This window comes from Ascaphus truei, chromosome 1 (genome assembly GCF_040206685.1).
Source record: "Ascaphus truei isolate aAscTru1 chromosome 1, aAscTru1.hap1, whole genome shotgun sequence".
Lineage (NCBI taxonomy): Eukaryota > Metazoa > Chordata > Amphibia > Anura > Ascaphidae > Ascaphus > Ascaphus truei.
The window spans coordinates 371282007-371295163 of NC_134483.1; the positions used below are offsets into that span (position 1 = coordinate 371282007).

At 42.6% G+C, this 13157-nt stretch overlaps 1 protein-coding gene across 2 annotated transcripts in view; it reads left to right on the forward strand.

Moving 5' to 3' along the window:
• The first annotated feature begins 8220 nt into the window (after nt 1–8220).
• The window catches only part of LOC142501025 (EF-hand calcium-binding domain-containing protein 6-like), a 153806-nt gene continuing 148869 nt past the window's right edge, over nt 8221–13157 (forward strand). The window contains exons 1-2 of one of the 2 annotated variants that reach the window (XM_075610271.1): nt 8221–8309; nt 9573–9893. In XM_075610271.1, the coding sequence (XP_075466386.1) occupies nt 9599–9893 (295 nt within the window). In that variant the 5' untranslated portion in view covers nt 8221–8309; nt 9573–9598. Of the gene's footprint in view, nt 8374–9572; nt 9894–13157 lie in introns of both variants that reach the window. The other variant, XM_075610279.1, reaches the window with a different exon arrangement.

The window sequence follows — 13157 nt, forward strand, 5'->3', positions numbered from 1 at the left end:
AATGTTACAAGCAAGTCAATTTGTTACAATATTATTTCTCTACTCTTTACTCGGAAAACTCCAACCAAGCCACAGCCTCTCATACAGTCACATAAGAAGAGAATGCATATGTGTGTTTAGTAGTACATTTGTTATTCTTAAAATCCGGTCTGGTTGGGCTTATGTGAAGAGATGGTTGGGAAACAGATAGTATAAGTGACATATGAGATTTGCTGATTGACGTACAAGCAGGAAGCTGCTTGGCTTCTTAACATTTGTAATCTCTCTAGAGCTGGTGGATCATCCATTGTAGGGAAGCCACTGTCTTACTCTGGGAGTCTTCTGATTCAAACTGCACATATAAAAAAGAGACCAGGAGGGATTGGTGCTACAACGAAATCTCACTTGACCAATGGAAGGGAATTTAATTTACAGGAAGAAAGCTTCTTAGTGTATATGAATCAGATTCTCTTACAGAAAGGCAGTTGGACTTACAGGAAGCCATATCATATATATTAAAGGATAAATCCATTCTAACTAACCTCCATTTTGTTTTTTACAGAATTGGAACTGAAGTGTCCTTCGATATCTGAACTGCACTATTGAGCGCCTGGAACCCCTTGATTCCCAGGATACTTAGTGGTGAAGTTACCGGTATTACGTCCTGATTTTTAAAGGAGATTTAAATGGCTATCCAATAGGAAGCTACAACTGATGATGTTGCAGCTTCCCATTGGCCCAAGATTTGGCAACCATTTTGTTTCCCCTTAGGAAGATTTAAACCCGTAAGTATCCTGCAATACGAACGGGGGCTAAAAACAAAATGATGAGTAGCAACTGCTCCTTTATGAAAATCTTTCTTTCAAAGAAGCAAAGTGAACTAATGCTAGTGGCATGTTACACCTGACACCTATAAATATGTAAAAATCATTGTTTTAAGTTAGTTTGTAAACATTGGTCCAGATCCCCAAACTCAGTTTAGTGACTTTATATGGGGTTAACTTAGGTTAACATCCCATTAAGCCTTTCCGCATATCTTTAGAGGCTAATGACATCATGTTAAGTAATGTTTTCTCCCGGGAAAGAACATTGCGTTAACTATAATGGCCCTTAGTGATACATCACGTCAACTAAAGTCTGTTAAGGTTAATGCAGAGACTTAACGTCACATTAGGCCGAGCTCATGGTTGCGGCACGGGCGTGCGCCAAATTCTTTACAAAAGTTTTTTTGGACTGTCTAGAAGTATTACAGATAATGTGCGCATCATTTTATTTATATAGCGCCATCAGTGTACACAGTGCTCTACAAAATTACAGTACCGGGAAAAAAAAGTACAAACAATGGAGATAAGAGCAGTAAATTATAACATAAGGCAAAGGGAGACCCTTCTCCAAAGGGCTTAAAATCTAAATGGTATATTGGTGTTTATATGTTTTTAATATTCTATATTGTATTAAAGTGTTTAGTTTTTAAGCAATATGTTTTTTAGATTAGAGCAGCTGCGGAATGTTTACTGTGATTGGGGCAGCACCCCCCCCCCTCCCCCTTGCTGAGCCAATAACAGGAACCCGTGGGGTATATAATCTGCACCAAAATGAAGAATCATTATTCCCTAAAGAAGTAGTCTCTAACTACAAAACACGTAGGAATTAGAGTGCAAGCTCTGCACAATTTAGACTCCAGATACACTGTTACTGCCATATAAGCTTGTGGCAATTAGACTTTTTGACTGTCTACCGGCCAGTCGCCTACTCCGTGACACAGCCAGTGACGTCATCAGCAGCCACCTGAGTTTGGCAAGTGTAATCGGCCTAAGCCGTCAATGTAGAAGGATCCCTACAGTAGCGCTCGAGCCACCAGAAGCGCAGTCAAGCGTGGACAGGTACTGGGAACATCAGGAACCGACTTCCCATTGAGAAGATGTCCTGGACCTCCAATCCGGTTGTAGCCTGTGGGAATCGTCGCTCGGTGTGTGGACCAGCTGTCTTCGCCATGTTAGTAACATGTGCAAAACATGTCATGCTTATTTGATTTCACTATGATGTACGTGCAATACTTACCTGCTGCTTGAATACCACAATATCATCAATTTACTACTGCACCGACACACTTTATTCGAGCAAATACCCGGTATGTACCTGGCAGATACCTGGAATGCGCCACTCCTCACCTCTGACAAGCCCCGTTGCATTTGCCTTCCCAGCCTGGGTTCATGCCTGGCTGATGGGCGGCTGATCTGTTAAATGATAATGATTAGGATTTAATAGGCTGCAATGCTTCGCGTGTCTACCAGATGGCATAAATTCATGAATTGTAATGCAGTATATATATATATACTGTGCAGTATTGCAGCCAGCAGGAATAAAATGCTTCAATCCCTGCTTGGAAAATAACTCAATGCACTCGGGCAGAAAACAGTCACAAACCTCAATACACCCGGGTATACCCGAATTCGTGGGACTAGCCAAGCTCGAATAAAGTGTGTCGCCAGTGTACATCATGAGTTTTTTGCGGTTTTCTTCTTTATTTCTTTATATTGCTGTATAATAGAAAAATCTACAACGAGATACACTGAAGCTCATAGAAAGGCAGTTTTTCTTATAGAAAGGGCATGTATCACTAATGAGAAGGATGTGTTTCTCATAGAAGGGCAGGTTTAAACCCACACAAATGCAATCACTTTCATAGATGGTTACATAGTTACATAGTCTATGAGGTTGAAAAAAGATATGTCCTTCAAGATGTCCAATCTTTTTTAAAGATATCTATTATATCTGCCATCATAGTCTCCATGGGTAATGAATTCCATATTTTAACTGTCCTTTCTGTAAAGATCCCTTTTCTTTTGTTGGTGAAATCTCGTTTCTCCAACCTTAACGAATGACCCTGTATTGTTTGTGTTGCTCTTGGGATGAATACAGTAGTTCTTTTGAAAGCACCTTGTATTGACACCAACTATATTTGTATATAGTTATCCTATACCCTCTTAGGCACCTCTTTTCTAATATAAACAAATCTAATTTAGCTAGTCTCTCCTCATAAGTCAGATTTTCCATCCCCTTTATTAATGTGGTGGCTCTTCTCTGCACTTTGTTGTTTCATAATGTCTTTTTTAAGGCATTTTGTCCAAAACGGTACTCCATATTCAAGGTGTGGTCTTATTAATGCTTTATTCAGTAGCATAATTATGCTTACTTTGCTTCCATACATACCCTGTTTAATGTAACATAAAATCTTATTTGCCTTTGCAGCTACTGTCTGACATTGGGCACTATTGATAAACCTGCTGTCTACAACCCAAATGCATAACCTTACATTTATCTGTATTAAACCAAATCTGCTATTTACCTGCCCAAGCTTCCAGTTTATCCAAGTCCTTCTGGAGAGAAATAGCATTCTGCTCTGACTTTACTACTTTACACAATTTAGTGTCATCAGCAAAGATGGAGACCTTTCTCTCTATGCCAACCTCAAGGTCAATAATAAACAAGTTAAAAATCAGTGTTCCCAGTACTAAACTTTGAGTTACTCCACTTACAACTTTAGCCAAACCTGAAATGGTTCCAATTATAACAACACTCCGTTGTCTATCCTTCAATCAGATTTCAATTCAGATGCAAATATTTTGAATGAGACCAATTTCCTTTATTTTCTACAATAACTTCTTGAGTGGCACTGTATCAAAAGCCATTGCAAAATCTAAGTAGACCACATCAACTGCATTGCCCTGGTCTAAATTTTCTTATCCATGAGGTATTCCTGAATATTATCCCATACTAAACCTTGAAGTAGCTTCTCCACTATTGATGTTAGGCTAACAGGTCTGTAATTCCCCGTTTGTGATCTAGCTCCCTTTTTAAATATGGGCACCACGTTTGCTTTAACCACTCTTATGATACTGAGCCTGTGGAAATGGGGTTCTTCTACATTAAATATAACTGTTTGACTATTGCTGAACTTAGCTCATTAAGAACTCTTGGATGTATGCCATCGGGTCCAGGTGCTTTATTTACTTAAATGTTATCAAGCCGTCAATGCACTTCTTACTCAGTTAATCAATTGTTCGTTAATATAAAGGTTATGGTTTCCTCCTGTTGCAATAGTTTTGCAATTGACTCCTCCTTGGTAAATACAGATGTAAATAATTTAATTAATACCACCACATTTTCCTGATCTCCAATAATTCCCCTTCCCAAATCATATTGAAAGGGTCATATATTCTCTTTTCTAATCCTTTTTTTTTTGTTTCCATATTTTGCTAATCTGATTGCTCTTTTGCCATTTTTGTTACATTTCTTATAATTCTGATATGATGCCTCCGTACCTTCTGACTTTATGGGGCCTATGCTAGTAGCCTTCATAAACCAATTCGCTGGGCCTGTTGCGCCGCCTGTTTTTTGAGCGTTGTTATCACGGTATGCAGAAAGCCTCGAGGACCTGCGATAGCAAAATGCCCAAAACTGGCGAGGAGCCAGCAATGTGATGTTCGCCTCTCTCTAAAGGGCTCACCCAGCGTTCTGCAGCGATCTGGCTCAGCTGCATAAAGAGCTGCACAGAGAGATTAAAACAGCATCATTACCTTACTGGCTAGCCGCTAAGGCAATGAAGGGGTTCAACCTCAATAGCCTGTTTATTGGGGGCAGAGGGGTTGGGTGAAGGGGGTAGTAGCCCCAGGGTGGGTGATTAAGCCTGCCTGGAAGGTTGCAGAAGGAGTTAACCCCTTCACTACCATAGCGGTGGGAACCGCTATGGTAATGAAGGGGTTAACCAGTCCCGCTACCCCCCGGTAGGCCTAAAGACCCACTCTTGGGGCAACTACCCCTTTCACACAATCTCTCAACTCCCAAGAAACAAAAAAAAATATATAATATGGGCATGATAAGCCACTATAGAAAAAAGAAGAGTGTTATAGGATCTCTGCCCATGAAGGATTTGGACAATTCTTCAATCTTGAGGAGGGGGTTGATAGAGATTCCACCAGGGGGAGTGAAGCACATGGCCGCGGTACCCAACTACCCAGGCCGAGATGAAGCCGACTGGTACTTCTCACTAGAGACAGCTACAAGAGGGTTCAGAGTGGTACCAGAAATGAAAGAATGGAAGTCTGCCCTTCCTCGCCTATTCAAGTTGGCCATACAGAATATCTCTCCCCACCCCATACGGTTTAACGTCGGTCAAGCACTGGGCCAAATATACCCGGTTACTTGTAGAATCCTTGGCTCGTGTGAATGCCGCTACTGTACAAGAAGCCCATACTGGACGACAGTTGGACTTCTGGGATTCAACCTTGCCTGCGGGGTGGAGGAAACGGCTAAGCGACAAGCTGGCGGAGCGCCAAGAGGTGTTCTCCACCAGTGAGATGGATGTGGGCTGCAACAAGAGTGATCAACACACGATCCGGTTGGATAACGCCACACCATGCCGGGAGCGTTCCAGATGCATCGCTCCAAGAGATGTGGAGGACGTGAGGGATGTCCCGAAGGAGATGGAGATGGCGGGTATCATAACAGAATCCCATAGCCCCTACACCTCTCCTATCATGGTAGTGCAGAAGAAGAATGGGTCTGTTCACCTGTGCATGGACTACCGCACCTTGAACCGCCGCACGATACCAGACCAGTATACCCTACTGTGGATCAAGAAAATCCTCAGCACCTTATCAGGTAGTCAGGGGTTCTGGATACTACCAGGTGCCCATGAGCCCCGAAGACCAGGAGAAGACCGCGTTTGTCTATCCCCCTCGGGTTCTACCAGTTCCCCCAAGGCATTTGTGATGCACCGGCGACATTCCAGTGGCTAATGGAAAAGACAATCGGTGATATGAACCCCCGGGAGTCTAGTTTACGTGGACGATATCATTGTGTTTGGCAAAATAATTGAAGAGCACGAAGAACGCCTTCTGAAAGTATTGGATAGTCTGGGAAAAGAATGGCTGAAGTTGTCCCTAGACAAGTGTCGTTTCTGCCGCACTTTGGTCTCCTACATGGGCCACATAGTGTCCACAGAAGGAGTGGCTACTGACCCCGCTAAGGTCAAAGCCGTAGTGAACTGGCCCAGACCAGATAACGTGATGGAGCTACGATCCTTCCTGGTGGTTTGTGGATACTTTTGCAGCTTCGTAGAGGGGTACTCCAGCAGGGCCAAGGTCCTCAACAACCTGTTGAAGAAATGTAGGAATCCCATGGAAGCACAGGTTAGCTGACCGCTGGCGAGAAGCTCCCTTCGAGGTAGAGTCACAGATGCCGGGATTCCCTGTATATCACATCAGCGATGCTGATGGAAGGGTAAGGGTCTGGCATAGGAACCACTTGCTACCGATTTCTCAAGTGGGGAAGACGAACCTCAACCATCTCCAGTAGTGTTGGCAAGTGAACCAAACGAGTCCAACGACATACCGGATGCAGTGACGGAATACTCAGGATCCTATGGAAGGAACCTCTGCCAACACAAAGGGAGACTGGTGGACACCACCCAAAGAAGTTACGGGTAATGGGCCAGTGCCCCATGTAGCCTCCCCAGTGGCTTCAACAGGCCGGCCACTCGACCCAAGAAGCCCGGGCTTCATCCCCCAAAGAGATAATGTTCACCCAGATTCACACCTTATGAAAGGGCCAGGGCCTCAAGTCGATGGTAGCCTCTCCAATGAAGAAGATGCTGGAGCAGAAACTCGCAGGAGTCAGAGAGTGAGACGCCCATCAACTCGAGTGGCATATGATTAATTAGGGGCACCTCACTATGAATCTCAGAAGCTGTCTCGGAGCAGCTTTGCCTCAGTTATGACCATGCTCAATGAACTGATCAACCTTGTTTAGAGTTGTTACACAGAGTTAAATTGTATGATGATATGCATTTTTATTATATAACTTCTGTATGGTATATGTTGTTCCAAGCGGGACGTTGGATTCTCCACCAGGGGGAGGATGTACAGAGCGCACCTCCTTACCTCCGGTGAGGGGGAGCTGCTGCTCTGTGCCACTGGAGCCGCCAGTGCTCTGTGGTGGACCCGTAAGAGGGGGCTGCCATCTTGGATTTTTTGCGCATGCACAGATAGCCAATTAGTTGCGGCGGCCATCAATTAGTTGCGGCGGCCAGGAGTCTCCAGGAGAGGCAGATAGGAATTTGGCACGAAAGAGAGCATGCTCCAGTTCTGAGGGAGCCGACAGAGAGAACAGACGCATCCAGGTAGCTAGTAAGCCCCTGGACTATGCCAGGACTCTGCCCCAAGGCCCCAGTTAGGCCCCGATCACTCCAACCAGCTGAGCATTGTAGGTAAGGCCCTAGATAGGGACTCTCCCTCTTAGTGACAATCATTCAAGCTACCGCACCGTCGGACGGACGCCACACGGCAACCTGCGGCCTGCGAACAGACCAAAGGCCACACTATAGACATTAAGGGAGAAACTCCTGCTGGAGCTCCACCATGAGGCGGACCACCACCGTAAGGTGAGATAAGGATTTTGCAGACCCCGCATTGTGGGATCACAGATGCGGTCCTGCTAAGCCCGGAACTCCATCTACCCTGGTCGTGGCCAGGAAGGTACCCACCGTGGACCACCACAACCCAAGGGGGGAAGCGCTACTTCACATTTGGGTGGGCCTACTTGTGTGGACATTGGGTTACAGGTGCCCAGGGCACCCTCAGTACTTTGGGGGACTCACTCTTGGTGTTGGGTATTGTGTGGGTATTGCATTGGGCATTGTTACTGTTATTATATGTGCGTGTGTCAGTAAATACAAGTTATATACCTGTGTGTATAGTTCTTTACTGTATTGGTTCCTGTGAGGGGTTATCCTGCCATCGCTGGGATCCTTCATATGTTGAGGCGCTGTACCTGAGGAAGAAAGAGCTCACCACCGGCTCCCAGTGATGGAGGCTTAGGCCTCCTGTGAGCGAACAGGTAATCAGCACGCGCAGTTCCCTTATTCTTAGGGAAAGGGGGCAACACATGCAACTGCAAATTAACAGTAGAGAAATGTCTTCCACCACGTAAAGGCACAAATATTATCAGTAATATCTGTTGTGCGCAGTGTTGTGAGTAAAAGGTGTGATTGTCACGTCAGCACACAGGCTGCATTAGGTTACAGAGCAGGGGCTTGGTGAAGACAATGAGTGACAGCCTGGCCTCCCAGTGCTGGCTGCTGCGTCCCCATCACAATGCATTGGCAGGAGATTTTTACTACTCTCTCTCTCTGTTGCCTGTAGCAACCTGTCCTTGTTCAATAAAGGCAAACAACACTAAACCCAAACACTCCGAGGACTACGAACGGAAAAACCCACAGCGACAAAATCCCGGTCTTACAGGGGAAAAAGAGCAAATACAGACAGACTGTAAGAACTGCACTGATTTTGTTCTCTTCCACACTGTAAACTTTGGCAAAAGTTTTCTTATACGGTAAACCTGCTAAAATACAATGTTATAGGCATTAGGCAGAAAAAGGTTCAGGGGGATTTGTCTTAGACATAATTTACTCTGAATTTAAAGGGGCAGTCCATCCTGCTGCAGGTGTAAGGTGAACTAATGATAGCAATGTGTTTTATGGGGTTAATTTATACCGTTGATATCATTTTGGGTTATTTGAAAAAAGATATATGTTAAAACTTTTAATGTTTTCTTGGTAATCAAATGCTTTGTGGTATCTGTATGATCTATATTGTGACTAGACTGTTTGTAATATCTTGCATTTACATGGAAATTGTTAATACACACTTATACTGAGTGGAATCGTACATAACACTATAAGAGATTAATAATAGGATTTGTGTAAATAACAATATAATTATTACAATAATAAGAATGCAACTGGAGTATTTTTTCTAGGTTAGAGAGAGTCACAATGAATAACAGTAGTAATAATCGTTTTAGTAATTCAAATATTAAGAATATTGATCATTTCATAATGTGTTCCTTACTGACTGTCGTAATAAATATCAAGCGTAATAATAATATATCATTATTAATGAAAAAGAAGAATTATTAAACATTATGTTAGTGTATTTGGGATTTTGTGAGAATTCCACCAACAATAATACAAATACTGTGCCGTAGTACTGATATAAATGACAGCAACATGCCAATGAAGGGCTGTGTTAGTGCTCCCGGTCTGAGTTACAGTAACACAAGAAAGGACGAGTAGCAGCTCCATGGATTTTATAAATGCAATAATTTATAATTTATTGAAGCCAAATAAAGTATCCAACGTTTCGGCTGTCACAGCAGCCTTCGTCAAGGAGTGTCAAAGGCTGCTATACAACAGCCGAAATGTTGGACACTTTATTTGGCTTCAATAAATTATTGCATTTATAAAATCCTTTCTTGTGTATCCGGTACTTGGCTTGAGGCGGGCCTTCCCTCATCGAGTTAGAGAGCACCGGTATTAGTATCTCAGGTTTATTTACATTTTTGTTGTGCAACATTTTCCCACATTACACTGAGTTACAGTAAGACAGAACAATCATAGTGATATAGTACTTGTAATGAGGTACAATACAATGAGGTAAACAGTGATTGTGTCTTTGGCTTTAGTGACTATCATTGTGCCTTTGCGTTGCGTACTTTCTGTTGTCTTCAATCCCTGTCTCTATGTGTTTCAGGTCTCTGTAGTTGTCTCACACACAAGATGTCCAGCCGACTTCTTCCGCCCCCGGGTTCCTCACTGCCTCGGCTGCCGGTTATTGAGCACCCCTTGTCCCGCCTTGGTGACCCAGATACTTTGTCCCTCAGAGGATTTTCCAGGGCTGGAGGGTCACCGCAAGAACAGGAGGAGGTGCCGTGGCCTGGCAGGGCTCTTCAATCAGCCTCTTCTACTTACAGTGACAAGAACCCCCAACTCTCCCCTCTAAAGCATCATATCCCACAAGGGGTGCAGGTCAGCATCGCTTCTGACAACAGCAAGGCCAGGCTGCCTATCTTTGGTAGGTCTAACCAATACTTCACTTTTATGGGTCACATTCACATAGCTGGGAGAAAGTGATAGAAGTATATGCCAGGGGCCTATTATGCATTGAGTAGTTGTTCAAATTCACACTCAGTGACTATGTTATGAACATTATAAAAGCCGCTCTGCACATTTAGCAATTAAGATACTGTACAGTTCATCTTGCACAATCAAAAAGTTATTCTAGAAAAGTTTCCTTAGCTAGCACACAGTTGTGAGCACTGTCAAAGGGTTTTTTGAGACATTTTGGTGCTGGTATCTCTCAATTACTAAGAATTGTTTTACATATTCCTATGTAAATATTTTGCACAATCCACAATTTATATAGAGGTATTCTGTACATTCTAAGATATTTACATACATACAGTCAGAATTTAGTACAAACTTATTTTAGACATTCTGAACATGCTTAATGTAAAATATTTGTTCAGTACATTTTAGAATAAAAAAAAGTAGATCTGCATATTGCACAATTAAAAAAAAGAGGGGTTACTTTCAGAATTCTGTAATTTACAGGTGACTCTAAACATTTAAATATTGTTCTGCACATGCTGTTATTAAAATACTTTTCAGAGGATACTCCTCTTTCCAACGCAGGTAGATATTTGTTAAGATGGGGGAATTGGCTCCAATCAGAGCACCAACTTCTATTTGCATCGGTTTGTTAGTGTTGTTTCTGAGGTTTGTGCAGATCTCTGGGGTACAGAGGGGGACACCTCCTGAGACCTGGTGAATTTATTTGCTGCAAGGGGGAAAACACCTTTCACCTCTACTGCTCTCTCACCTTAAGCCTTTTCCCCTCACCGCACATTACCTGTGGAACTCCCACACACTCAGTATACACCAAGCACTGTATCTCTTCACCTTTAAGTCAAACCTTAAAACTCACTTCTTAAATTAAGCATTTCAATAGCCTGCACCGTCCCACACCCACAGTCACTCCTACCAACCATTGTGACCAAGCACTGCCATCTACAGCACTTATTCCCTCACCTGCCTTCTCTGTAAGTCTCCCAAAATACCATTTAGATTGTAAGTTTCCCAAGGCAGGGAGTTCCTTTCCTATTGTCTGCTTTGTTTGTTACACTTATTGTATTATAATTCCCTGTTATGTATTGTCTCTTTTGTAAAGTGCTGAGTGGACTGTGGGTGCTATATAAACAAAGATATACATATTGTACACTGGTCAGACAAAGAAAAACCTCATTTTGAAGTTGGTGCCCTTGCAAAAAGTTTAAGATTACTTGGAGACCCCCATAATGCCATTGATTAAATATATATATAGCGTAGCCATGATGGCTGATTTTACAGATTCTCAGACGGTAATATTATTTTGCACATGGTACATGTTTACTGATGTCAATATTTGGAAGTATTGCTGGTGCTTGCTCTTCTGAGAGAAAAAGCGTCATTCACTATTACCGAAAAGTATTGCAAAGGGAAAAAGTTGGGTCAAACGCTTGGTACTTTTCTTGCTCTTGTGAATCACAACTAACTGGTTGGCACAGGTAGTCCCATCCTTTTTCATTCACAGTTGCGTGTGTGATGTGCTTCTGCATGTTCAGTGTGTCTGAATCAGGGAAGTACTCCAGAGCTGATCCACGGTTCCTCAGCCCCCCAGTTACTGATGGACATGCAGTTTTTGTTCATTGGGCAAAAATACTTGCATAGTGGACATAAAATGTATGCAGGGTCAGGGCAATACAAAATCTCAAAGTCATCTCCCTTGTTATATTCACGACCCTGCAGCCATCTTTGTAGTTTGTGTTTGTCAAAACTGGTACAAAAGCCCCCTACAAGTATATCAGAAAACAAGAGGCCCGCAGAGGTTGGGGGACTTCAGATGATCTCTGAGGGACCCGAGTTCAGGTGAGCTAACAAAAGATTTTTTTGGGGGCAGGTTTGTCGCTTTAATTCTGTGTAATTGATCAGAAGGTGATATAGAGGTCCTCAAACAGTACAGCAATAAAAACTAAATGTGGTTAATCACTGGTATGTATTGGATTTTAACATTGGTGTGTAAAGCCATGTTATTGGTGAAGTTTGTATTGTTGCATGTTTACAAATCGAACTTGCCTGCTACAGTCTATAAACCAGCTTAAAACCTGTCACTGAATGAATGCCTGGACAACTGGCAAATGCTCTTTGAATATGAAATGCTGTTGCTAGTAAAACATGTCACTGCGGTATCCTACCCTAGGGTCTTTAATTCCATAAAGGGGGGTCTAAAAAAAGGAACTACTTATAGAGAAAGTGTGAAATGTAACCAGGTCAGAGGTCATGAAGACTGGGATAACATTTCAACACGCACATTATCTAAACACAAACCCCTGTCCCTGAATCAGAGCCTGTTGTAAAGCATTTATTTTGGATTATTGATATTGGGAGCTGAATACTTAAGACATGAGGTATTATTTGCACATGTACAGTAAGTAACATACAGTAGGCTTGGCAATATATTCTCCCCCAGCACTCAATGGGTTCGGTCCCCACTGCTGGATCTCGCAGTACTTGCTTTTTATTATGTAACTATTTTAGGCTTCGTTATTTGCAGATTTGAAAAAAATCATATTCAATTCCAAGCATTGTAAATGGGAGGACGTGTGACTCTACGGAGGTGGGTCGGACCAGCTGTGTGCCCTAGGAAAAAACTAGGGAAACATCAACTCTCCTGCAGTGGTTCAGGGGCACACAGAACATTACCAGTAACGCCATGGTCCCCACATTGATGGAAGAGTTTAAGAAACTATTTGACATGCTTCTTTTTATTACATTCATTGTTTTAATATATACAGTACTTAGGGCACATAAAACAAAATAACATTGGGATAATTTTTTTTAAATAATTTTAGCTGTCCACTAGCTCCAGGCTCCTAGGACCGTCTGGTTCAGCACTGTTTTTAAGCACAACCAATAAGCATTGTTGGTTTTGTAGTGGTGCTTTAAAAACAATCAAAGACTATAAATACCAGAATGCTAAGCAATGGGAGTTTTAAAGCCAGGACTTAATCACAAATATGGAGTTGATTAAAAAAAAGTATTGAAAATCTTTGGGTTCTTCTGGAATTATTAGGGGCCCTACGCATTTCTTTAGTTGTATTCCGTAAGTAACAGCGTCTACCGTCCCTAAAGTTTATGGCTACTGTATGCACTTGGCAGTTACCTGCAGGGAGTAGTATTGCAGTGTTTATCTTTATTACTTAACTAGCTGAGAGCCCCGGCGTTGCCCGGGATGTTTGTT